Genomic DNA, 23,906 nt, shown 5'->3' with positions numbered 1-23,906 from the left:
TTGTTTTTGATACCACTGCCTTAATGGGCCTCTGTTTAATACTATTTCTCGAGTATCGACAAATCCCGGCGTTATGAAAATCAACAGAAAGTCTAACAATTATTCTAGCAATGTTGTCTTAATAGCTCTTTAATGTCGCTAATATGTCTCGTTAACGCGATTTGGCTTACTATGAAGGAACTGGACAGATTGTGACAGAAAGCTCCTTTATAAAAGAAGATTTTATTCTTCAAAGAATATATATCCAGGGTGGGAAACACCGGGAAATCCTTTTAAACCAATCAAAATATTATGATTATTTCTATAATTAAAAGCATTAGATTTGTTTGTTATGAGAGGCGTGTTAAAGAGAATTTGAAGAACATGTTTGTGGCATTAACACACCTCTTGAAAAGTGGTGTAGTTCCTTGAAAGTTCTCGTTAGCTAAAAACCTCTTTAGATATTTCCTGCCACTTTTCTGCGTCTTTAAAAGCAAAAACTTCTTTTCTGAATTTCCGCAATGTATTCAGTTAATCGCAAATCAGAAGTTTTTAATTTGCGTTTTTTATTTTTGAAGGGCGTAGCGTGTCGCGGCGCGGCGCGGTGTGGCGGGCGCCGAATGCCACCCAGTACAATTTTAAGTTTATACCTCAGCTGGTTTCACGCTGGTATGGCTCGCTACATAAGCAGCGAGACAGCTCTCAGACGCTGCAAACGTTCCCTGAAATCTTAAGAGCGTGTTCGCGGGAAGATTAAGAGACAACGAAGCAAGAAGGATGTCCCTTGGTTTGGTCTTTGCTATATTGTTGGGCGTCGTCGTAACTTCCAACGACGCGTGCTCTTGTCTTGAAAGACATCCTCAGGAAGTTTTCTGTAGCGCGCATTTTGGTAAGTAGCGACCTCTGACTTTTTACAGACTCTGTATCTAAAGCTTGACAGAAAACTATCTTTGTGGATAGCTAGCAGTTAATTTTATGTCGACAACCCGAATCGATAGCCGTTATCTGGTCAGTTTTGGCTCCGACATCCGTTTTCTCCATTTTAAAGTCCCTATTCAAACTCAAATGTAGCAACTTACCGCAAAATCTGGCGTATTTTTGGAGCGCACCTCGCTCAGGCCACACGAGTGGATAAAATCAAGGTGCGACTTCACGAGAATTAACGGAGAAATGAAACGATCACGCTTGAAAGAACATTTCTTGTAACGTTTTTCGTCTGATTCTATGCCGCACACTGCGAAATCGTAAAGTGACACATTTTATAATATTTTAGTTTTATAAGTTTTCTTTTCCACAAGAACTTTGAGGTTGAGGTCGAGAAAGGCCAGAATTTTAAAACGTGCTAATAAAGAGCCTCAAATTCTTGTTTTTTCTTTGTTGTGACAGTGAAAAATACAAGTGTAGTATAAAAAAGTTACAAAATCATCATCTGGCAGCGACATGGAATTGTACACTGTACAATTCAAACGCGTTTCCAGTCGTAGAGATTAAATACAATACCATCTTGCTTTCAAACTTGATGTAAAGAAAACATTTCGACAACATTTTCAGACTCAAATCCCTGAAAACTTTAGAACGTTCAGCCTATCGGCTAAACTCAAAAGAGTGTGAGGAATCTTCTTATAAGATTATCCCAACTCAGCACTGTGCCTAGACGCCAAAGGATTAGAAATTAAATGTTGTTTTCTTTTTAAAACGACTTAAAAGTCCGACTAAACAGCGTAGTATGGTATGGCATGGTTCAACGATGAACTACGACCTAAATGCTTCGAACTTAACTCATTTTAGTGCAAAACAATACAGATTTCTATTTCACTCTATCTTCTAGGTGAAACACTGCGATTTTTCGAAGATTCAAGAAACAGTTAACGCGAACAAATATATCTACTATGCAATCTCTTTTTGCGTTTTCTGTGCCTAGCATTCGTGACCGCCGTACAAATTCGCGTTTCAGAATCGGTTGTTAAATTGTCAGGGGAATGGCGAAAAATGCTCATTTATTACTTCAGAACACATGAATTTAACTGTCTCTCGACTAAACAAACTCAACTTCAATTAATAGTAAAAAAAAACAAAACTCCAGTCCACAATTAGTAGCCTGTAAACAGAAACTCTTCACCATTTCTTGCTAAAATATTCACGAACGGAAATATTTAAATTACCGTCGAAAATATCCCCACTTTACCAGCAATTGTTACCGTTGGATACTTACTTTAGTCGCTTGTTCGGAAACGGTACTTATTTTTTTCCTACTAAAAACGGTCTTTACTGCACGTACCAATCGAAGGATTATAATTTATATTCTTCAAGCGATCTACAATTCCGATGGCATAGGTCAGTCATGAACTGCGACCCGAATACTAAGAATTCAACATCGTTCGTAAAGTGCAAAATAATTCGTTCTTGTAGAAAAAGTTTGGTACATCGCGATTTATTTCTGATTGCTCTTTCTTGGTGAAGCTGCGCTCTTCGTCAGAGATTAAAGACACATTTTTTTTTTGTACATATTTCGTATGCCATCTCTGTTTGATTGTTCTTTTAGTAACACGTGGACCGCTCTAAATTCTCGCAAATAGTAATTCGCACCTAAGCGTTAGGCAGAACCTGTCATTGGGAGAATGTGTCACGAATACGGCGATTGCATTCTCCATTGAGATTAGATCAAGTTGAAAATCTCAGGTACATGGTCCAACATGTATGAATTAACTGAATAAACCGCAAGCTAGTCAAACAGGAAGGACAGTTTACAAAATGTAAAAACGTTTTTGCTTTCTACATGGTAATCCTCACATGCGAAAATATTTACACTGTTGTGGAAAATACCCTCTCTTTACTACCACTTATCACCGTGGGACAACTGCTTTAGCCTCTTGGCCTGAAAAAGGTACTTGATAAAACAGGGATCCGGATTTCCATGCACGCGCGAGTATACTAGGCACCAAAAACTGATATTTCCGCGTGCAAACCTCCAAACGAGGAGGACCGGACCCGAGATAACTATGTCAGTTTTAGAAACAAGTGTTATAGAGAGTTCATCATTTGTGGTAAAGTTTTACATTTTATAGCTATCAAGCGAGGGAAGAGAAAACAGAACTAAAAGAAGAACTTGATAAGATTATTCAGTACACCAGCACGCAATACCTAGATGTAGATAACATTTTTTTTGTTGTTAAAACGATTTGGAAGTCCGGCTCAAAATTAAAGAATGACATGGCAAGGTTGAGCCATGAACTCATAAGTACAAAACAACTGGTTCTCGTAGAATACTGTCGTATCACGATTCCTCTCAGTTTCGGGGTTTCGTCGAATTGTTGGCAAACCAGAGAGCTTTGCTGAAGATAATAAGAAGCTACCGCCCGACTCGCGCGTACGTCGTATTTCATCCCTGCTACCTACGTGCGTGACCGCCCTAATTGTCGTAAATATTTACACACTTCAGAGAGAGAATCCAGTTACTGGTAAAATTCGTGTCACGAAAAAAGCAACGGTTGCTTTCTCAGGCTTGAACCTAAATAAAGTTGAAGACCTGCAGTTGATAGGTTAGAGTACATAATTAACTCTACAAACTGCGAGCCAGCTAATTTGGAAGTTCGCAATTTATAGATAGTGAAAAGGAAAAAAAACAAAAAACAAAACAAAACTGGTTTGCGCTCTTTGTTGTAATCCACACGCAAGGAACTATTTATATCTCATTTTAACACTATCACTGTGGAACACGTTCTTCAGCCACTTGGCTAACTGTATTAAAATTGCATCCGATTTTCCTATGCAAGAGCAAATCCTAAGCCCCATAATCCCCGCGGCGCATGCGACGCCCAAACCGCACAAACCCACCGAGAGAAAGAAGGTACTGGAAACTACAGAACGGAAGAAATCACCGAATATAAGCAGGTCGTAATGAAAACATGTTTTGCAACTTCCTTTTGTATAATTGGATTTGTCCCTCAGTTACGTCTTCCTTCTTCAGCTTAGCTCTTTTCAGATTAAAGTCAGGTGATCATCAACTAATTTCTCTACGCAGTATCCATCCATAATCAAGCAAACAGGTGAAGAGAATCAAGAAAACAATCAACTGAGAAATCCTGCTTCGATGTAATACCCAGTTCTCAGCACTAAAACTACTTGACATTTTGACATTCAGTGAGGAGAATTAATATCTGAATCTTCGGAAAGAATCAAATTACATGATGTTTCCTTTAATTTGTGATACCACTCTCTTGTACCGTTCAGCGCATACCTCCGACATGCAAAGAAAATCAGCTGACTTTTCGAGCGTTCATCATTTACTAGCGCGCCACCAACTTCTAGAGCCATGTTAAAGGAGCTACGTCACAGATTACGCATCTTGAAAAGTTTAGCCTAAATTTTTCAAGTTCGTCGTTTGTAATCCGCGTTAATCTTCTCCATCCTCAAACCTTCCTTGTTCCTTTATGGTTTATTCTTATCCCTTTGGTGTTTTTCCAGCTTAGTCAACTGCTATTTTCAGGTTTTCCTCAATTAAAGGTAATTAATTTTATACGCGTCCAAAATAACTCAAAGTGTCGTGACTGACCTCCATAAGGCAGTCAAAAGCGTGTCTGAGAAATGCGTCGACAACCGTCGACTCAGACAATTTTCGGTATTTTGATTCTAACTGACAGAAAGAGGTTGTTAAATGGTCTAAAATCACCAGGGCGCAGTAATCGAGGCGGCGTATATATCTTTTCAGTTACCTCTGGGAGAGTGAAAAAAGTAAATATAAATTTGTAACTGCGATTTCTTTTTTTTTTTCTCGTATGCTTAGCGATCCGTGCAAAAGTGCTCTCTCAGGAAGACAACCTCAGCAACTTCACTCGAATCTTCGATCTGCGAATCCTGAAAATATTCAAAGGAACCTGGAAGCTAAACCAGACAGGACGCGTTCAAGTTTACGGCTCCAGACATCGCAGTCTGTTGGTCAAGGCTCACACGACAACACTCCAAACTCTGTGCGGGGTGAGGCTGGCAAACGACAAGGTCTACCTGATCACCGGGCGGATCTGGAAAGGAAACCTTCAGCTGAATCTATGCAACTGGAATCAGGAATGGTCCGAAATAACCCATCGACAGCGCATCGGAGTCAAGCGCTTTTATGGTGAAAACTGCAAGTGCCAAATTTCACCGTGCTACACTCGGAAATGCCAAGAGCTCAAAGGGTGCAGCAGGTCCTCTGGAATCCACTTGAATAGCTGTGAGTGGCGTCACTCCTACTGCCTTGTAAACGCTGACGGAAACGCATGCTCTTGGCGCGAGACCGCTGAATACAAGAACTGCACAAGTCAGGCGATGCCTTAAAAACTATACATGACTTCACTATTTTCACGAAAATGATTGTAATTTTGTTACGAGAATAGCAATTTGTATCTAAAAAAAATTGTGAGAACTTAAAGGGCACTCATTCACCTTTGGTATAATCTCCAAAACACCTTCGAGTAGATTGAAACTTTTCACTTCCGCAGTTGAACTTAAGTGCATTTGTTGTAGTTGTAACATTGAACTCTGTAAATTAAATCCTGGTGCTGTTTAATTTGTCTTTCAGTATTTCTAAATTTCAACTTTTGGAAGTCTTCGATTAAGAAGAGTTCTCGGAAGTCGGCGTCGGTTGATGTTCGTTAAGTACAGCCAAGAGATTATGATCTTAACAAACATTTTTCACTTTTCATTCACAAACAACAGTTCTTTTCAGAACTTCCCTCATCCAGAAGATCAGCCGAGACGAACTTCTGATACTCCTGGGTAAAAACCATTTACTATGACAAGTTTTGTTTGTTCCGTAATTTGTTAACCGAGCTTCTAGAAAAAAGCGACGGGCGAAAATACTAAGCTGCCAGGGCTCTGATAAACTCTACGCAAGCTTAGTCGGGGCTATTTTGACTGTGACTTATGTGGCTGATAAGCGTTTGGTTTATTTTTAGAGGGCCCTGATTCTTTGTAATCCGTAAAAATACTTGAACAGAACTCAACTTTAAACAATGTCTAGTTCAGAGCTCGCAGACACTCCAGGAAGTCGAATTAGACTTCTGTTCTACTGCGCCAATTCGAGCTGCATACCCACCCATTCCTGTCTATTAATTATGAACTGATAGGAAATAAGAATTCTGCTTGCCATACAGAAGCCTCCCACACAGCTTAGTCAAACCCCGTTTGGGAACGTCACGCAATCTCCCCTTTGAGAACCTTGCGTGACGACCCAAAGACTTCTGCGTCCTACGTAGAAAGTTCAAAACGTTTCAATTTTCTGAAGGCTTGTCAAAGAATGTACGCTCCACTAACTGACCTACGAACAGGGTAGAAATAAAAAAATGTAAAGTTATCATGACAGCGAGGAACGTTTTTTAAAGTTCCCGTGTAAAAAGCGTAATTTCACTGCCACCTTCGGGGAATCGCTTTTTCCAGCCTTTTGCTTTAGAAGTTTATTTTTATAGCCAAATTCAGACTAATAAAGGAGTTTGCACAGCCTGAAAACTCGCGGTAGGTTTTTCTTGTCGCTGAAGAGGAAAGCTACCTCAGTTTATAAACATGGAAGAACAAACATCATTGAAAGTGAAAAGTAAAAGGTATTTAATCTGATGTGGTTGGCCAGTGTTTGTCGTAAATGTTCCCGTCCTCGTTTCTTTGCACACTCTAAGATGGATGAAGCCTTGAAGACAGCTCAAATTAAAATACAGGCTATCAGATTGAAATCACACGCATAGTGTGTACATCTAATATTTGATTTACTTACTGTTTTAATGCCATCATCTATCAGCTGATTGCTACTTTTCTGGATTTCGCTACTTCTTCAAAACAATTTCACCTTTAGGGGACGTCTTTTGATATCAAAGAGGTTTTTAGCCGAAGTTCTCTTTAATCATGATACTCAAGCCAGGGCGCGGTAAAATTACGTAATTTACGCTTTACAAACGCACTTCACAATGACGTAGACGCGAACAAATGGGCACACGGGATACCGGATATCACGTTTCGTAGGTGCTGAGATAAATATAGCGAGTAGCCATCCATATGATCTAAGGTAACGTGTCAGCTCTTTGGTTACAATCTTGAACGCGCAATCAGTCAAGTTTTGCTGAACCACGACGAAACAAGGAGGATGTCTTTGCTCTTTAAAGTTGCTTTCCTGCTAGCGGTTGTATCTGCAAGTGAAGCTTGCTCCTGTATGCCTTCTCATCCCCAGGAAAGTTTTTGTCGTGCGGACTTTGGTAAGTTGTAAATTGCGAAGGCAAGGGCAATGTTCATAGCGAGTTTGTTTGTTGACAAGCAGCGAAGAGGATAAATCGGTAGATTTCAGGTAGTCTTTACTGGTTTCGAAATCTGTTTCCTTAACCTGGACAATTTCTGTTTAGATTAGTTCGTATAGGATGGCAACTGCGTCACAAGTGAGGGACAGGAACTCAAGCTCTTACTATCGAAGTTCTTAGCTTAAATCACACGTAGGGTCAAAATAATCGAAATTTGGCCCACCGCAGTTCGAAATGCTTGAAGCACATGTAACGCAGGAAACTGAACACTTATTGGCAAAGTACCATTTCAGTTTTGCAGCCTTTCTGGCCGGATTCAACTCCTGCTTCGTAAAATGAATCGTTAAGAAGGATTTCACGGCAGAAAGACTTATATAACTTTATCTCCACATAAGCATGTCTGGATAACGGAAAAAAATGTTGAACTTTTTTTTTTAAAGATCGAGTAAGCGAACACAGTACGGCCGAATGCCAAGCGACAAAAGCTCACAAAAATGCTGCTATAAAAACATATCATTCTCCTTGCTTCAGAAACTTGCAATTTGCGGCTAGATTTCTTAATTCTTCTTTGCTTCAGAAACTTGCAATTTGCGGTCAGATTTCTTGGAGTGAAACTGTGGCTGGAAAAAGGACGCTTGGAAAAGATTTATCACATTATCACATAACAACATTATGCCTGGACTATGGCCGGATTACGAATTAAAACTTGTTTTCATTTAAAATCTGCGGAGTTCTCAATAAAAAGCAGTACAGAGCGGTTCACTTAAAAGGGATACTGCGATAACATTATTTATCTTGGTTTCAGAGACCTTCCTGTGTTTAAACGCCTAGCTGAAGATATAGAAGAAACAGCTTGTTAATTTATACACGCAAGGGAATTCCTTAGTGTGTCACTTCTGAGTACGTTTTCTGTTATAAGCTGCGGTCGCTTTCTGGATTGTTCTAAATATTTGTCCACTTAGAGAGAGCTAATCCTGCAATTAAAGCCACTGTAGTCACGAATCGATGGGGTGAATTAAAATTCTAGCGTGAACAGTTCAAAGCAAGCTGAGTTCCAAATTTAACCATGAGTTTATCAGATTGATCACACTCCATCGGTTTTTCCTGTCCGATCGCCCGGAACCGAAATTTGGAAAGAAAGGTTTGGAACGTTTATTCAGCCATAAATTGACGCGCGTACAAAACGGAAATATCAGTTTGTTTGTTTAACTTGTCTTTGGAAAAGCTTTGATCCTCCAATTTATCGATCAGCTATTTTATCTCCCCGGGGCACGTATTCACAACGCGGGGTCGTTTATAAATTACCAATCGTCTTTTTACAGTTTTAAAACGTTTCCTTTTGCACGCACACGCCCCGGAAATGGTTGACTCAACCGCGCAAAGATACTTTAAGCGACTTCTTTTCAGTTCGATCATCGAATTTTGTTAATTTTCACGCCATATTTGGCTTTAATTTCTCCCTGTATTACCGTTTCAGTTGAAAGCCCCCAACCTTTTAAGTGAAATTGCTGGCCTAACAAAAGAACGCTAAAATTAATTGGGCGCGACAAAACCAACCTCTGAAACAGAAATTCGATCGAAATTGTGTTATCTTTTAACCTTAACCGACTTTTGTTTGATTACGGCTCTTTGCATTTTGTCCAGATGTAACCTTTGAATGCTCCTCTGTTCAACATCATGTCAGGTAATTTGATCCAAATCGATTGTCTCCGTATTCTCATCACCTTTTTGCATAACAACGTACCGGCATTGTATTGAGAATTTAGATGTCCATCACTTTAGGGAATATTTATCTGCCGCAATACGTTTATCGGCGAGATTCAATTCTACGACCTTACTGCATTTTTTCCATTCGTTTCTTTATTGGCTTAAAGAATCAATATGCCTTTTGGGCTGAACACAGGATTGGCTTACCTAAACCTTTCAATATCTCTTCTCACTAATTGACATGAAACTTGATAATTTTTGTTAAGACAACTTCGTCTAAGTAAGTAAGTAAGTAAGTAAGTAACTTTATTTCAACTCGGGTTGATCAGGCTGATTAGGCCCCTAGCAATACAGTCGTGCTAATATGCCGAGAAAAATACATAAAAAATATCAGGAGAAAAAAACATACATGATCAATTAATGACTAACATTCTAACTACAGTCGAACCTCCGGTTGCGACCACCTCTCCTCAGCGACCAGTTTTCCAGAATACCAAAAGTTTTCAAGTCAAATCACTATATTTGGAACCTCTTGTAAGCGACCACCTCTCGTAAGCGACCGCGACCACTTTTAGAGCTGAAAGTTTTAAATTTTCTTTTGTTTTTAACTTCCCGTAAACGACCATTTGACAGATAATAGAGCGGAAATTAGGTAATATGGAGTTGTATTCCTGGGTTGTTCAAGAGACGGAATTTCTCAATAGGAATTACCGGAATTTTTTTCTCAAAATCAACTTTCCACGAGGAAACATAGTTAAAAATTTAAAGAATAAAATGCACATACACTGTACTTTATCAGTCTTAAAGGGGGCAAAAGTTTGACTCAATATGGTCTAAGTTCTCGTAAGCGAGCACCTCTCGTAAGCGACCATCTGGGTGGTCGCTTACGGGAGGTTTGACTGTATATCACTGTATATCAATAAATAAACAACAAACAGTCCTAAATCTTAAAATATTACAGCGAATCATAGAAAACTGTTTATCACAAATTTAGCTCTCTTACAGCATTTATAAATTCCTTAAGGATTATCATTGAACGTGATTCATCCGGTAAAGAATTCCACTCTTTGGCACCAATAAAAGTTGTAGATATGAAGCCAAAGTTTGTGGTTTTCTTACGTGGGACTACGAGCTTGTTGGTGCCTCTCAAGCACTCCACATTATTACGTATGACGAACACGTCACTTATATATCCCGGTAACATACCGTTTACAGCTTTAAAAACTAATATGGCAATGTCCTGTAGGCGACGATTGGGCTCTATCACTATGGTTCTCCTTTAATGATCAGCTCTTTCTTCCTCACTACCTGCCTTATGAAATTGTTTTAAAAGCTAGCTACAGGGATGAAAATTCCAACTGGATTTCCAAAAGATAATTCGTTGCAGTGATATACCATTTGCACTCACTTTCGCCCCAAGAATGGGCGGAACGAACCCCAAATCAAGCCCGACGTAAGCATAAGTAATAACACACTCTGACCTTGACATTATTAACAACAAATATTTGAAAAACGGAAGCTCAACCTGAAGCGAGAGTGAAAACATTTTTCTTCATGATCTTTTGCCTTTGTATTGTGTTCTCAGAATCGTGAACTCCCGGTGAGGCGGTGAGGGTGTAAACTCTCCTTGTAAATGTCGGTTTTCACTAGCGCACAAGCATAAGCAATTTACGCTAACAAAGTAAGCCCCGGTCCACACTGCGCCGGAGAAATATGGAAAACGGAGGTTTCACACTGAAAACGCATCAATGTTTTCCTCCACAATACGCCGGAAAAATTTGAAAACCCAACAATCACCGGTCATTTTGCATTTGTGTTTGAGTAAAACTCGGGCACGGAATAGCATAATTATCGTAACGTCATCGCTTTTGAAAAGCTTCGTTTTCGAAATTTTTTCAGTCCACTCTAAAACGCAAAGCCGGTGTTTTCAAATTCCTCGGGTTTGAAGAGCGTTTTCGAAAAGCCTCGTTTTTGTGATGGATTATTGTGGACGGTGGGCCTAACCATAGAAATAAAGCTGCGTTTTCGAATTGCTCCGGCGCAGTGTGGACCGGGCCCAAGGTGCGAATTTCGTTAGGAAATTGTCTTGACGAAAGGCTCAACATCTCACTGTGTCTGTGTATGTCAGCTTATGCTTATGCTTAAGCGCTTGAGAAAACCGGCCTTAAAAGCTCGCATTGTGGAGTAGCGCCATAATCACAGCGGTTTACTGATGACAAACTATCAATTTCGACTATTTTTCAGTGGTCCGTGCTAAAGTTCTATCTCAGGAAATACAAGAAGAATCACTTGTCATCGGCCTACGAATCCTGAAGACTTTCAAGGGAGCATCAGAACTCAATCAGACGGAGGGCATTCAAGTTTACGGCTCAAGACAGCGCAGTCTTTTCGCCAAGGCTTACACTCATAAAGACGGCGCGACGTGCGGAGTGGACTGGCTCGAAAATGGCAAGGTGTACTTCATCACTGGGAAGATCTTCAACTCAAAATTGAAGCTTCATTTGTGTAGATGGATTGCCAAGTGGTCCCAAGTCACCCAACGCCAGCGTGCTGGAGCCAGGCGCTTCTATGGGCCAAACTGCGACTGCCAAATCTCACCATGCTATGGGGATAACTGCCCAAAGCTGAAGGGGTGTAATACTTCTGAATATTTCAACCCTACAAACAACGATTGTGAATGGAGGCACACATACTGCTTGAAAAACACCAACGTAACCGCATGCGCATGGCAAGAAACCGCTGAGTACAAGAACTGCACGAATAACTCCGAGGGGTTGCCCTAAGAGTTGTGCAAGTATCATAAAGAAAAAGAAATAAAAACAGCCATGAAACTAAACTGTAATGTTGTTAATTTGTGACATTTTTTTACACAATATTTTGTCGTTTTGGATAGTACATTACTTGTAAAAACTATCTTACGATTTTAATTTCGGACAAAAAAGTGTCCGAAAACATAACCGCTCTAAAATATTTACAGTACAGTATAAGCTCTTAGTTTCCTTTATGAGGTGAATAGTTATCTCTAAAACCCTGACGGTGCAGTAAAACTATCATTTTCAAAGACACCTTTTCATTCTAATTCGTGTTTTGTAGGCGTTAATTAACTTTAGCTATGTTTCAACACAGTGTCCGAAATTTTTGTCCGAAATTTTTCCGAAATGAGATAAAAAGTGTCCGAAAATTGAACGTCCGAAATTTTTTACAAGTAATGTGAGCCTAAAGCCTTGTTCACCTTGGTCTATTTTTAGCGTGATTTCAACTTAGGAACATATCAAGGTTGCAGGCAACCCAACAACAGCTGTTTGATTTTGCAGGATAGAATTCGACAAATGACAAGGACCCATTAGGAACTAAGAATAAATAGCGACATTGGGGACGCTAATAATGCGTTTCAACTTAGACAACAAACATCAGTGAAGTGTGATTTGCACTTCACTTGAAAATTAGTTTGTAAACTGACGGCAGATGCACCATGAAATTAATTTACGAAACTCATTTAACTGGAGTTGTTATTACTCAAATCGAGCGAACAATTTCTGTATTTTATACAGTTTTTTGAAGTAAGAGATATCTCTCATTTACATGTACCATAAAGTAGTTCTTTTGTATTAACGAGCACCAAATTATTTGGTCAAACGTCATAATCTTATTACGAAAACTTGGGGATATTATAATAGAATTTTAAAGGCTAGTTCTGAGTGGCATAGTCTATTGTGCAGTAAATGAAGTATAATGTAATCATGGTTTGGATTTCTTTGCTGCTTGGATATTAAAGAGTTTGTTACTTCAAACAAGTGGTAATCTGAAAGTTATTTTTTACTGAAAGAGTCCCAGGATTGTTTCAGTTTTCTGTCAGGTTTATAGGACCCTGTGCTACACGCCTTGAAAGGCAGTTTTCGAACTACAACACACTCCGAACTGAATCTAAATCATATCGGGAAAACCAGCATGCCTGGTTTAAGAAAGATACGAACCTGTTTTAATGCCCTTTCTCTTCTTAATGGCATTTAGCGTGTTGTTTTTTTTCTTGACGATTTTATCACTTGATCAAGCAAAAACTGTAAAACTCCTTTCTTCTCCTATCTCTGGCCTTTCATTTCAGATAAAGCATGCAGCCGGTGTTAAGCGCGGGAAAACACTCAGGTGGTGGTAGGTGCGGGAAAACATGCAGCCGGTGTTAAGCGCGGGAAAGCATGCAGTCATGTTTATCACCGCAGTTTGCTTGTTATTTCTTACCAAGCTACGATGGCCAAAGAAAAGGAGTATTTAGAGCATCCAGCCAGTTTTACGCACGGGAAAGCATGCAGCCGATGTTAAGCGCTGGAAAGCATCATGCAGCCAGTTTTACGCGCGGGAAAGCATGCAGTGGTGATAAGCGCGGGAAAACACTCAGGTGGTGGTAAGTGCGGGAAAACATGCAATCGCCGTTAAGCTCTGGAAAATACGTTACAATGGTAAGGGCGGGAAAGCTGGAAAACCCAGTTTACGAACGCTGAGAGTTTGCTTGTGATTTGGCATCGAAAACAGCGCGTTCTTGTTGGTCAGCTTGTTCACCGTCATTTCCTTTTTGTCATTTATATTTACGTCATCATGAGCTTGCAGATCATCATCGATAACGTGATCAATTTTCCACCAATGGCAGAACTCGGCATTGCGCAATACTCCAAAGCGTGTTGACGTCATCTGGACAAATAAGACGGCCTGGCGCTTGATATCGGTTTGGAGACTTCAGTCGGACAAGTTTAAACGGTCTGCTTTGCTTTACGGACAAAAGCGCCACGATGACTGAGGTGATTCTGTACTTAATTACAGCGCTATTGTGTGTAATAACGGTAAATGAAGCGTGCAAGTGTGCCGTAGTACATCCACAGACGAACTTCTGCAATGCAGATTTTGGTAAGATTCTATTTACTTGCGTATTTTCCTTTCTCCTATGGCCTGTCTAGTGACTCCTGTCCGTTCTCAGTTTTTCAGTTTCTCATTTGTATGTCCGTAGCATGTCTGAGAGGGTACGCCAGACTTACAGTAGACTCAAGTTTATTCTAAATTCAAGGGACTTGAGACCAATTCAAGTTGGCTGGTGGGGCTTTGATTTAGTGCCAGTTTTGTAGCGAGGAATGATACAACTTAACAGTGACAACAGTCTATTTTTTCGTTGATGAATGCTCTATAAAATTCGAGGACAGTTTTCTCACTTTTCAAAGCCTGTGTTCGCTACGTATTTGTTGACTTAAGAAGAAATGCCATGTTGTTTACCTCGTGTGACGTCTTCACCGTTGTGCGAACATAACATTTCAGTTTGTTTATTGTCCAATTTCTGTACTGAATGTAAATACAGAGAGGAAATGCTTAACTCGCTTGTCATGTACTTTTATGAGTCTCTTCATGCTTCACGAGGTGTGTAAGTGCAGTCAAGCAACAGAAAATACCATTTTAACATTGCGTCGAGACGGCATTTGGAGAAGGTATCTTATTCGACAATTTAAGCTGAAACGACCCCCGCACACCTAAGATATCCGCCATCCCGAATAATCCTTGTCGGAAATTAACTTCTTAACTCTGACATCTCTGTTGACTCAGTAATGTTTACGGACTCGTCTGGAAAAAGAACGGAAATTAAGGTTTGAACGCCTGAGAGATAAGGAAAATATCTGCCAGAACAAAATCTAAAGTCATCGATGGTCATTCTATGCTTGGGTAATTCTTTGCATTGAGCAATAACTTATTTGCTGTTATAAATATTATATAACTTTTGCTTTTACAAATGATAAAAACTTGTGACCTTAGTGGACTGAAAAAAAAGACGCTTTATAACCCAGCACTGATTGATACACGTCTAGAAAAGTGAAAACTTCTAATTTCCTTTCTGAAAAGCTTTCGTAAGTACACTGCCGAAAACTGTTCATTAATAGTTACTGTCACGTCGACAAAACCAAATTTAAAATGATCCGAACTTGTCATGATCAGAAAAAAACCCGGGTTTCTTTTTGCAGTAGTTTTTCTCCAGCTTCTAAAATACCCAAAGGAAAATAATCACAGACCACGCGAGTTCGAATTTTGAGTTTGTTGACTTTATTTACGGAATAAAAACTTTATGAGCTACAATTAAATGCAGAGAGCAATTTCTGACTTGAGAATTTCGTGTTAAAGCGCGATTTTGTTAAACTTTCAGTTTGAAGCAATCCGGACAATAAAAAAATGTAAAAGTGTATAACGTGCATTTGTTTTCAAGTTTTGCGTGTTAGTTTTCTCATTTCCATCCACGACTTCGCTGTAATAGCACCTGTCATTTGTAATAAAGCCTCTAAGCAAACATCAAACATTTTTCCTTGGTTGCCAATGATATCAGGAAAATTAGTGTCGCCAATAATCGGTGGCATTATCCTTTTAGTAAATATTGACGCATGTCTTTCTCTGACAGCCATCCGCGCTAAAGTGTTGAGTGAGTCCCAGACTAACAATAGCCGAGTTTACACAGTCAAGATCTTGAAAGCCTTCAAAGGAACTAATGAAATTACTCGGATCACTGCAAGTCAAGTTAAAGGCGCAGGAAAACGCAAGAACAAGAAGGTGGCTCATGTTACGACAGAACTCCACTCGGCTGCCTGCGGAGTGAGCCTCGACCAGTCAAAAACTTATTTGCTACTTGGTTACATTGACGAGCAGAAGTTACGAATCGACTCGTGCCAGTGGCATGCGCTATGGACAAGCGCCACTGCTCAACAACGCCGCGGGCTCAAGAAACTCTATGGTCAAAACTGCGCATGTCGCATTGAAAAATACTGCTTCAGAAGACCGACTGAGACGTGCGACGATATGATTGATGGGTGTGATGTCCCGGATGCTGATCCGGCGGTACGCTTTTGCAAGAAAAAGAATGCCTACTGTAAAAAACTGGGAGATGAGTGCAAATGGATCATTGTTAAGAAGGCTTTCCAAAAGTGCATTTCGAGTTATTGAGACTTGAATGAAATTTAACTTGTCTTCCCAAACTCGTTGTTTGCAGTACATTTTTAAAAAATGTTTTTCCATTTCACTACGATTTCAGTAATTTAACAACGCGTGATCTCTGTCGATTCAAACTGAAAATTGGAATGTCATTGCGCATTAGTTACGTCACCGTTTGCGCATCTTAAAATGTTTAACCTAAATTTTTCAAGTTGGTCGTTTGTAATCCGTGTAAATCTTCTCCATCCTTAACCATCTTTGTTCCTTTATGGTTTATTATTATCTGTTTGGTGTTTCTCTATCTTAGTAAACTATTATTTTCAGGTTTTAGTTTTATTTTGAACGTGGCTGAAATAACTCAAAATACCGTGACTGAGCTCATTCAAGGTTTCTTTACGAACGCCGGGATGCAGGAGACTAAGTTCCCTGACGTTTAGTTTACTCATTTAATCCCAAGACACATTAACAGGTAAAGTCTTCTGACAATTTTAATATACTGTTAGCTGGAGAGTTAAGGAGAATAAAGAAATCGTCAACTAGATGCGGACAGACATGTGCAGCTAAATTCTTAACAACCTTTAAGAGGAGGAATAAAATCTCTACTCTTCGTAGTAGCTTAGACTGTTTTTCTACCCCAAGAGTACTACGGAAAGTTTAAAAGTCAAAGCGTCGATGGCATTTTGTACCATTAATAAAATGAGGTTATCAGTGGCGCATGACGACTTAAAAATCACCATGGAATCTAGATAACGATCAGGCAAGGAGCCGAACGCGGCGATAAAATTCTTGTTACAGGTAACGAATGATTTGAGGTAAATAACTATAGGAACCCATTGAGATTCCCATGGCTCAGACACGCGCTCCAAAGTGATAAAAATTGAACCCGTATCATTCCAAATAAAGTCAAAAATAATCGTTTCAACGAGCTGGACCGGTGTGTGTCGGTGGAGGAAGAAATGTGAAACGGGTTTCATTTTCAGCAGTAGACGAAACCAGCGCAAAAAGGCAGCGGACAGTTAACCCGATACAGAAATAATCAATTATTTTAGTTAACTGTAATCAACAGCTGTTTCAAATACGGGAAGACCAGAAGCAACGAACGGTTCATTAGACTGTTTTTCTTGTTACCAAAGTTGTTAGTTAATTACTGAAGTCTTGAGTCAACAGCTACTGAGACAATTTTCTTTAAGAAGACTAACTTTTATGGTTACCTACAAGTAAAAGATTTCTTCGACACTTACCATTTCCTTGTAATTTGGATAGTACGCTTGTTCAACCAATGGGAATTCAGCCTTGCCCAGTCTCTTCTGGAGCTGGATGAGTTGCGCGAACTGGTAACGAGAGAACAGAAATATTACTGTTCAAGCGATGTAAGTTGCTTTACAAGTCTCTCTGTTTAATAATTTTCCAGCGATTAAATCCATGGCCACATGTCGCGCGGAAAGCTATGGAGTAATTCTCTCCTAGACTAGAACAAAACTCATTCGAAGTATAAATGAAACAATTTGAAATGCAGGCTTTTTTTAATTAAAGAAAGAGGATTGGGCAGACTTAATGGTCAGTTTTTCGGCCAGCACAACTAGCTTAGGACAGAATTAGATTGACTTTGAGGAATTTGAAAACGGAGGTTTCATTCTGGGCTTTAAACTTACCACCCAGGGCTTCTCTGCGAAATTGTAGATGGATGTTAGCGAGTTCACACTCGGTACATTGCCAAACTGCAGCCCAAGAAGAATGCAGCGGTAATCTTCTCTCGGCCCAATACCCCGCACACTCTGCCGAACAAGAACGAAGTCGGGGCGAAAAGACCTGGGAACAAATGAGTGTAAATCAGATATTGTAATTCGAGGTGGCTTAATGGGTAGCGCGCTGGACTCCAAATAAAGTAATTAATAAGGGTCGTTGTGTTGTGTTCTTGAGCAAAGCACTTTACTCTCACGGTGCCTCTCTCCATGCACACGTATTAATGAACAAATGGGTAGGCTCGAACTCAACTGCGAGAGTAGCCTGACAGAACATTGGCAACCTAACGCACAACAGTACAAAACTGTAGGTAAATTAAACAAAGATATAGCATTCTGCGCAAGTGCTTAAAAGGAGCTCAGTCACGGTATTTTGGCCTGTTACCTTTAGGTTAAAGGAAACCTGAAAATAGTAGTTTACAAAGATAGAAAAACACCAAAGAGATAATAATGAACGATAAAAGGACAAGGATGGCCAAGGATGGAGAAGATTAAAACGGATTAACAACGACAAACTTGAAAACTTTAGGCCAAATTTCTCAAGATGCGCAAACCGTGACGTAGCTACTTTAAACCAATTAGAACTTTAAAAATAAAACATGTGACCGGCAGGCAATAAAGCAAGATTCTATGACTTCGATTTGACAGCTCCAAACCTTACAAAACACTAACTCAATTGCCATAACACTTTGCAAGTGATTAATTTACGAACCAGTTACAGGGCACAGAGCAAAACGCAGAGCCAAAGTGCACAAGTAAATATATACTGAGATAAGTCTTCACTCTAATCAGTGGTTAGGTTCTAATTTCTTTATATTTACCTAACAACAACAGTTCCCTCTCGATAAACCTGGATATCAACCATTGTACCACTGTCTGAGTACGAGGCAAGATTTAAATCTGCAAACTGAGCCTGTATACGAAGAAGACCAAGACAAAGATTTCATTACATTCCTCGATGTTTTCAATTCATAAAAACTGCAATTTTCAGCTCCCTGTTCCCTTTTCTTCAACAACAACCACGCATATTAGTTACTAGTATCCCTCGCAGCCGTTATCCGGGTCATCATTGTCGGTTATTGTTTCTCCGTATTTGCAGCCGGGCTTTGCGAAGCATCCACGAAATTAGTAACGAATGTATAACGAGCGGTATACTCTTAAGAATCGAGCCACTTCCTTAGTGAAACGGGGTTTCTCTAAATGTCGAGGGACCCGAGCCCCGCAGTCTTGGTGCAAACAACTTTTTGGCGGGGAAAAAGCAACCGGACGCTCACTGTGGCGGGAAAAAGATCAAAGGCAAATATGGAATGGTTTTCAGAATTTTTACGAGTGGTGTACTTTTAGATCAGAGAATCGAGCCACTGAGTTTAGCGCAACGGGGTTGCGCTAAACGTCGAGGGACCCGAGTCCCGCAGTCTTGGTGCAAATAACTTTTTGGCGGGAAAAAGTAACCGACAGCTCACAGTGGCGGGAAAAAGTAGATCAAAGCCAAATATGGAATGGTTTTCAGAATTTTTATGAATTTAGATCAGAGAATCGAGCCACTTCGTTAGTGTAACGGGGTTGCACTAAACGTCGATGGTGCAAATAACTTTTTGCCGGGAAAAACCTGAAGTAACCGGCCGCTCACTGTGGCGGGAAAAAGAGGATCAAAGCCAAATATGGAATGGTTTTCAGAATTTTGATTGGCTGATTTTTCTTAACAAACCAAATACATTTAATGTACTCCAAGCGTGGCCTTCTAAGCTGTAAATCCTTTTCAAAAAGAATTCTTTTCTAACATTCTACTTTCTAAACGAAAAACTCAATATAATGAAACGTTTTACTTTTTAGCTCATGTGATTAAAAGAAAATTTTCAAAAACCACACTTATTAAACTTTTTTCGTTGAATCGCAACTTTGCTGGATATGACCACTGGCAAAATGCCGTGAAATTGAAACATGCAAATAGGCGACAAATGCGCCACTTATTAATTTTTCACAGGAACAAATTTGTTCTTTCGACCTCATATTGGTTGCCTCTGTATACCTCATCTATTAAAAATCGCGCCTAAATTTTAATAAGCATACTGTGCCTGAACACCGCCAATTTATGTCAAAAGTGATCCTCACTGACGCCTTTTTGAACAGTTTAAAGAGAAGTGGACAAAATGCGCGGGAAATAGATGCTAATATTCGGTTGTCGCAATTTGTGATTGTGTCGTATATAACTTCATTAACCGCGCTGACCCAACCTACATGACATTCCTTAATTTCGATATTTGTTTCAGCCGTTCAAACCGCTTCTTTGGCGATAGAGATAGCGAATGAAAAATGAATGAAAAACCTCAAGCGAGCGAAGAGTCTTGTACAAAGCTTAAATTGTGTCGGAGGATTTGCAATTAGCCGAGCACATTGTGTTTGACATGATCCCGCCGAACTTAGACCTCAAGAACGCAATTATACAATAAAATGAAAATTTTCTGAGGGCGAGATTAAAATATAAAGGTAAACACAACAGTCTTCTTCCGTTTGTGGGCATTTGTCTCCTTTGCGTGTCGAACCGGATTGATTTGTTGTAAAGATACCAGACGCTTAATAGCTTTAATACAAATATATGAAGTGGCAATAAAAATGCATCATACCTGCTCTACCCTCACGTCATAAACACCTCCATGGAGTTGCCTTCCCTTGAATATCTTTGCCCTGTTGAAAAACAATAAAGCTATTAGTTAAATGACTGTCTACATGACACCAGTGAGAGAAATATTGAACTCGAATAAATAAAATCCAATGCGTTGCGAATTTTCACAAATACACCGTTGGTAGATGAGTTCCTAGCACGATTCCGGCTATATATATATTGTATATTTATGTAGTTTGGGGTTGGGAAAATGTGAAATACAATCCGTTTGTAAATTGCTACATGATTTCCGCAAAACATTCGGCGCGATATGGAAGTGAGCTCGAGACTGAAGCAACATTAATGTGTAGCTTGGTTTGATAATAACTGCAGGTAGGCTGGTATGGCTGTAGAAAACGGCTGTTGTCATATTGAAATTGGAATCAAAAGTTGCAATCTTTGATCTTCGATCCATGTAACTTTCTATTAAATTTATACCGAAAACTTAACGTCAGATAGCTAAAATATAAACAGATAAACTTCTATCCCAGCGGAACGAAGGCTTGGTTTATATAGTCAATGGCGCTTACCAATCCGTATCGGGTGAATCAATAACAAGAAGGATTTTCATCTTTTTGGCGGCGGGCGATCCCCTTGGCGGCAGCGAAACTTCTTCTTTCGAATCCGTCCTCGGTCTTGCAGTTGAGGTATTAACCGTTGTTCGCTCTGTGTCTCGGGAAGGGCGTAAGTTACTTAAATTCACCCCACCAGATATCTTCAACTTCTGCAGAAACTCCATTTTTCCACGCGCGCTACACTTGAGTTTTTGTTTAGATGCTTGAAGACCCGTAAAATTCAAGATCGCTCCAAGAATTCCTCAAAACATACGGTTTGGGTCAAGAAATTAGGCTGTATTTTGCGACTTCCCACTCAATCAGTGATTTCCACTGGGTTCCAATATTGAAAGCATGGAAAGTTTTCAGCATTCAACAAGCCAGAACGTCTTGAAAATTCTTTTCAAGTCAAATTTAAGTTCAATAGATTACTCTAGCAATTGCTTGGGCAAGACCCACCGATGTAAGCGTGTTGTGTATTTTTAAAATATTCACAGAACACTTGGCAAAAGCACCTGTTTCATAAAATTACTAGAAGACAATTCTATTGTGTGCCGACCAATTACCAACGGGGTTAAAATCATTGCATATTCTAATACAGAACACAAGAGAACATTTTCTTGGCTTCCGTCAAGAGAAAAATAGCGGGAAAAAACCTTTTTAATGACTTTTAAGCGATTAAAAAATTCGATACAAAAAAATAAATGGGAAAATTATAACGCGGTTATGGTGAAAACGTTTTCACGACGTATTTTTCAAGAAATATTCGCTGACAGCAACATTTTAAACTATCACTTAGGAAAATAAGGTTGACAGTTGTACTTAGACTATTTACAAAGACGAAATGCGTTTCTGAAGCTATGAAAAATTATTTGGCGGTAAAAATGGTTTCACACAGCAAGTATATCCGAAACAGTAAATGATAGAGGCCTAATGTATGAAAGTCAGTTAGCACTTTTGTTTCAATATACATAAATTCAGGAATCTATTAACGGGTCGACTATTGTTAAGAAAGCTGGCCGTTTTAATCGCTGATATTTAGATTTTTTCTGTGATAATGACCTTTGTGAGCTGATTTCGATGAAAACCAGTCAGCACAGACCTGAAAGAAGATATGTTACGCTGCTTCTAAGCAGTTAGGTTCCTTTCGAACGATCAACTTCGAAGCGCGCTAACCCCATTAGGTCACGACAACAAGCTTCAATGTATGATCAAACATAACTTTGTTTACACAGTTAGTGGTAGTTTTAATATATTTCTCCAAATCATTCTGTTGTTTCTATTTCCAGAACGGTTTTGTCGGATATTATAAGGCGGTGCGAAGATATGAATTATATTTTCGAGTGGTATAAACAATATTTTACGCACGAGCACGGCGAGTGAGTTAAATATTGTTATTTTTTACACGGGAAAATAAAATGCATATCTTCAGGCCATCCTGTAATTTTATTTTAATTATATAGATAAACTGATCATTTGCACAAAAAGCTGTGGAAAGGGGGAAATGACGTCATCAAGATCCTCGTTTCGTACGAATTTTACAAGTAGTGTATTTTACGGTAAAACACTCGTGTCTGCATATTAAACGAGGCTATTTCACAAAGCAAAATATGAGGTTTTCCGGGAAAAGATGGCTTCATCTTCTAATCTGGTTTAAAAAAGGGAAAAACAACAATAACGCCTGCATGAAAAGGATTCCGGGCGAGATTTTCCTGAGTAGAGTAATAGCTATTTCGGCGACAACGCCCATAGGGATGCATCCCTCATTACAAATGTAGTTTTCTTTTTAACTTTTAGCCCTTCTATTACTAGAAGTATTTAAGCATTAAAGCATTATTTTTAATGTTTCCGATAGGCTCGCGCTTTCTGCCGCTCGATCTCTAGAGGGCTTCTTTCCCGAACAAGCGGCTGGTAATCGAACCTAGGTTTTCGACACCCTGTGTTCTGATGGTCAACGCCAATACCAAAGGTGGATGTTTCGGATGAATTTGACATGTTAGTCTTCGTGATAATTATAACCAGATAAGCTTATGTTATAACTTTTTGAGGCCTTCTTTCATTTATTTATCAGAGCTGGGTCATTCGAAAGCCAGTAAACGCTGACCCAGGATTACAAGTTAACCGAATTTTAATTTTTCTTGCATAAAAATGTTATAAAATAATTTATACAGGAAACTTCACCGAAAAGTTACAAAACTGAATTCAAAATTCTCGCTAATCTCGCGAAACTCGAAAGTAACGGTCCCCCCAAAAGTAACGGCGCACCCGAAAGTACCAGCCCTTTGAGGAAGTCAATAGGAAAGAAACTCTGATCTCAAGCGCAACACAGATGGATCAGCCTGACTGGACTGACTGCAGGACTGAACAACTTAAAGAGTTATTTATTTGTGGTTTTATATCGAACGTTGTGGGAGGCGCGGTGGCCTCATGGTTAGTGCGCTCGTCTCCGGATCGAGCGGTCCGGGTTCGAGCCCTGGCCGGGGACATTGTGTTGTGTTCTTGGGCAAGACACTTTACTCTCACAGTGCCTCTCTCCACCCAGGTGTATAAATGGGTACCGGCTGAGGGTAACCCTGCGATAGACTAGCATCCCATCCAGGGGGGAGTAGAAATATTCCTAGTCGCTTCATGCTACAGAAACCGGGATAAGCTCCGGCCTGATGGGCCACTTGGCTCGCATGCAGACTTTACCATTTTTTTATATCGAACGTAAGTGAATCTATCTTGAAACTATGATTTATAAGCTGTACCTGTCGGGCAGCAGGGTCAAATGATACAGTACCGTTAGTAACATTGCGATACAATGCGACCATTATACTTTCGCCCTACAGTAGGAACATAGTGCCTTTTCGTTATACAGCTGACCGTAATTAGTAACATACATAAAAGGAACTTTTACATGTAATTTCATGATACGCGTCCGCTTTGTTTAAAACTTACAAACGTTTTTTAACCATCCGAAAATAACGGCTACCCGAAACTTGCCAGCTAAATCCGAAAGTAACGGGCGCCGTAGTCTTCGTCCATCCTAACTGCTTTAGCCTGTGAGCAGGCTCAC

The 23,906-nt window shown here is 39.7% G+C and overlaps 4 protein-coding genes across 6 annotated transcripts in view; 3 read left to right on the top strand and 1 right to left on the bottom strand.

Moving 5' to 3' along the window:
• LOC110046632 (synapsin-2-like) overlaps nt 1–21,351 on the bottom strand; it is a 54,665-nt gene extending 33,314 nt beyond the window's left edge. For 2 of the 3 annotated variants that reach the window (XM_020752323.2, XM_020752325.2), the window contains exons 1-5: nt 20,825–21,351; nt 20,257–20,317; nt 18,454–18,545; nt 17,543–17,699; nt 17,132–17,221 (exon numbers count right to left, since the gene is read on the bottom strand). In XM_020752323.2, coding sequence (XP_020607982.2) covers nt 17,132–17,221; nt 17,543–17,699; nt 18,454–18,545; nt 20,257–20,317; nt 20,825–21,033 — 609 coding nt within the window. In that variant the 5' untranslated portion in view covers nt 21,034–21,351. The remainder of the gene's footprint in view (nt 1–17,131; nt 17,222–17,542; nt 17,700–18,453; nt 18,546–20,256; nt 20,318–20,824) is intronic. The other variant, XM_020752324.2, reaches the window with a different exon arrangement.
• Nucleotides 547–5,524, top strand: LOC110046637 (metalloproteinase inhibitor 3-like). The gene is made up of 2 exons (XM_020752330.2): nt 547–868; nt 4,763–5,524. The coding sequence occupies exons 1-2, from the start codon at nt 757–759 to the stop codon at nt 5,290–5,292; spliced, it is 642 nt and encodes a 213-aa protein (XP_020607989.1). The 5' UTR covers nt 547–756; the 3' UTR covers nt 5,293–5,524.
• LOC110046635 (metalloproteinase inhibitor 3-like) lies at nt 6,968–11,762 on the top strand. Its single transcript, XM_020752329.2, has 2 exons — nt 6,968–7,196; nt 11,187–11,762. Exons 1-2 carry the CDS (start codon nt 7,088–7,090, stop codon nt 11,723–11,725), a joined length of 648 nt encoding a protein of 215 aa, XP_020607988.2. The 5' UTR covers nt 6,968–7,087; the 3' UTR covers nt 11,726–11,762.
• LOC110046634 (metalloproteinase inhibitor 3-like) lies at nt 13,669–16,504 on the top strand. Its single transcript, XM_020752328.2, has 2 exons — nt 13,669–13,838; nt 15,364–16,504. Exons 1-2 carry the CDS (start codon nt 13,724–13,726, stop codon nt 15,900–15,902), a joined length of 654 nt encoding a protein of 217 aa, XP_020607987.2. The 5' UTR covers nt 13,669–13,723; the 3' UTR covers nt 15,903–16,504.
• Nucleotides 21,352–23,906: the final 2,555 nt, after the last annotated feature.

This window comes from Orbicella faveolata, unplaced genomic scaffold (genome assembly GCF_042242905.1).
Source record: "Orbicella faveolata isolate gen_17 unplaced genomic scaffold, um_ofav_v1 contig_35, whole genome shotgun sequence".
In the NCBI taxonomy this organism is placed as follows: Eukaryota; Metazoa; Cnidaria; class Anthozoa; order Scleractinia; family Merulinidae; genus Orbicella; species Orbicella faveolata.
Note: the sequence above shows the minus strand (reverse complement) of the source record. Positions and strands in the feature narration are given on the sequence as shown.

Excerpts from the sequence above, each read along its gene's own strand:
- LOC110046637 (XM_020752330.2), top strand. The coding sequence starts at position 757 with ATGTCCCTTGGTTTGGTCTTTGCTATATTGTTGGGCGTCGTCGTAACT. Across the intron at positions 869-4,762 it reads TTTCTGTAGCGCGCATTTTG|CGATCCGTGCAAAAGTGCTC; the intron begins GTAAGTAGCGAC and ends TCGTATGCTTAG.
- LOC110046635 (XM_020752329.2), top strand. The coding sequence starts at position 7,088 with ATGTCTTTGCTCTTTAAAGTTGCTTTCCTGCTAGCGGTTGTATCTGCA. Across the intron at positions 7,197-11,186 it reads TTTTTGTCGTGCGGACTTTG|TGGTCCGTGCTAAAGTTCTA; the intron begins GTAAGTTGTAAA and ends ACTATTTTTCAG.
- LOC110046634 (XM_020752328.2), top strand. The coding sequence starts at position 13,724 with ATGACTGAGGTGATTCTGTACTTAATTACAGCGCTATTGTGTGTAATA. Across the intron at positions 13,839-15,363 it reads CTTCTGCAATGCAGATTTTG|CCATCCGCGCTAAAGTGTTG; the intron begins GTAAGATTCTAT and ends TTTCTCTGACAG.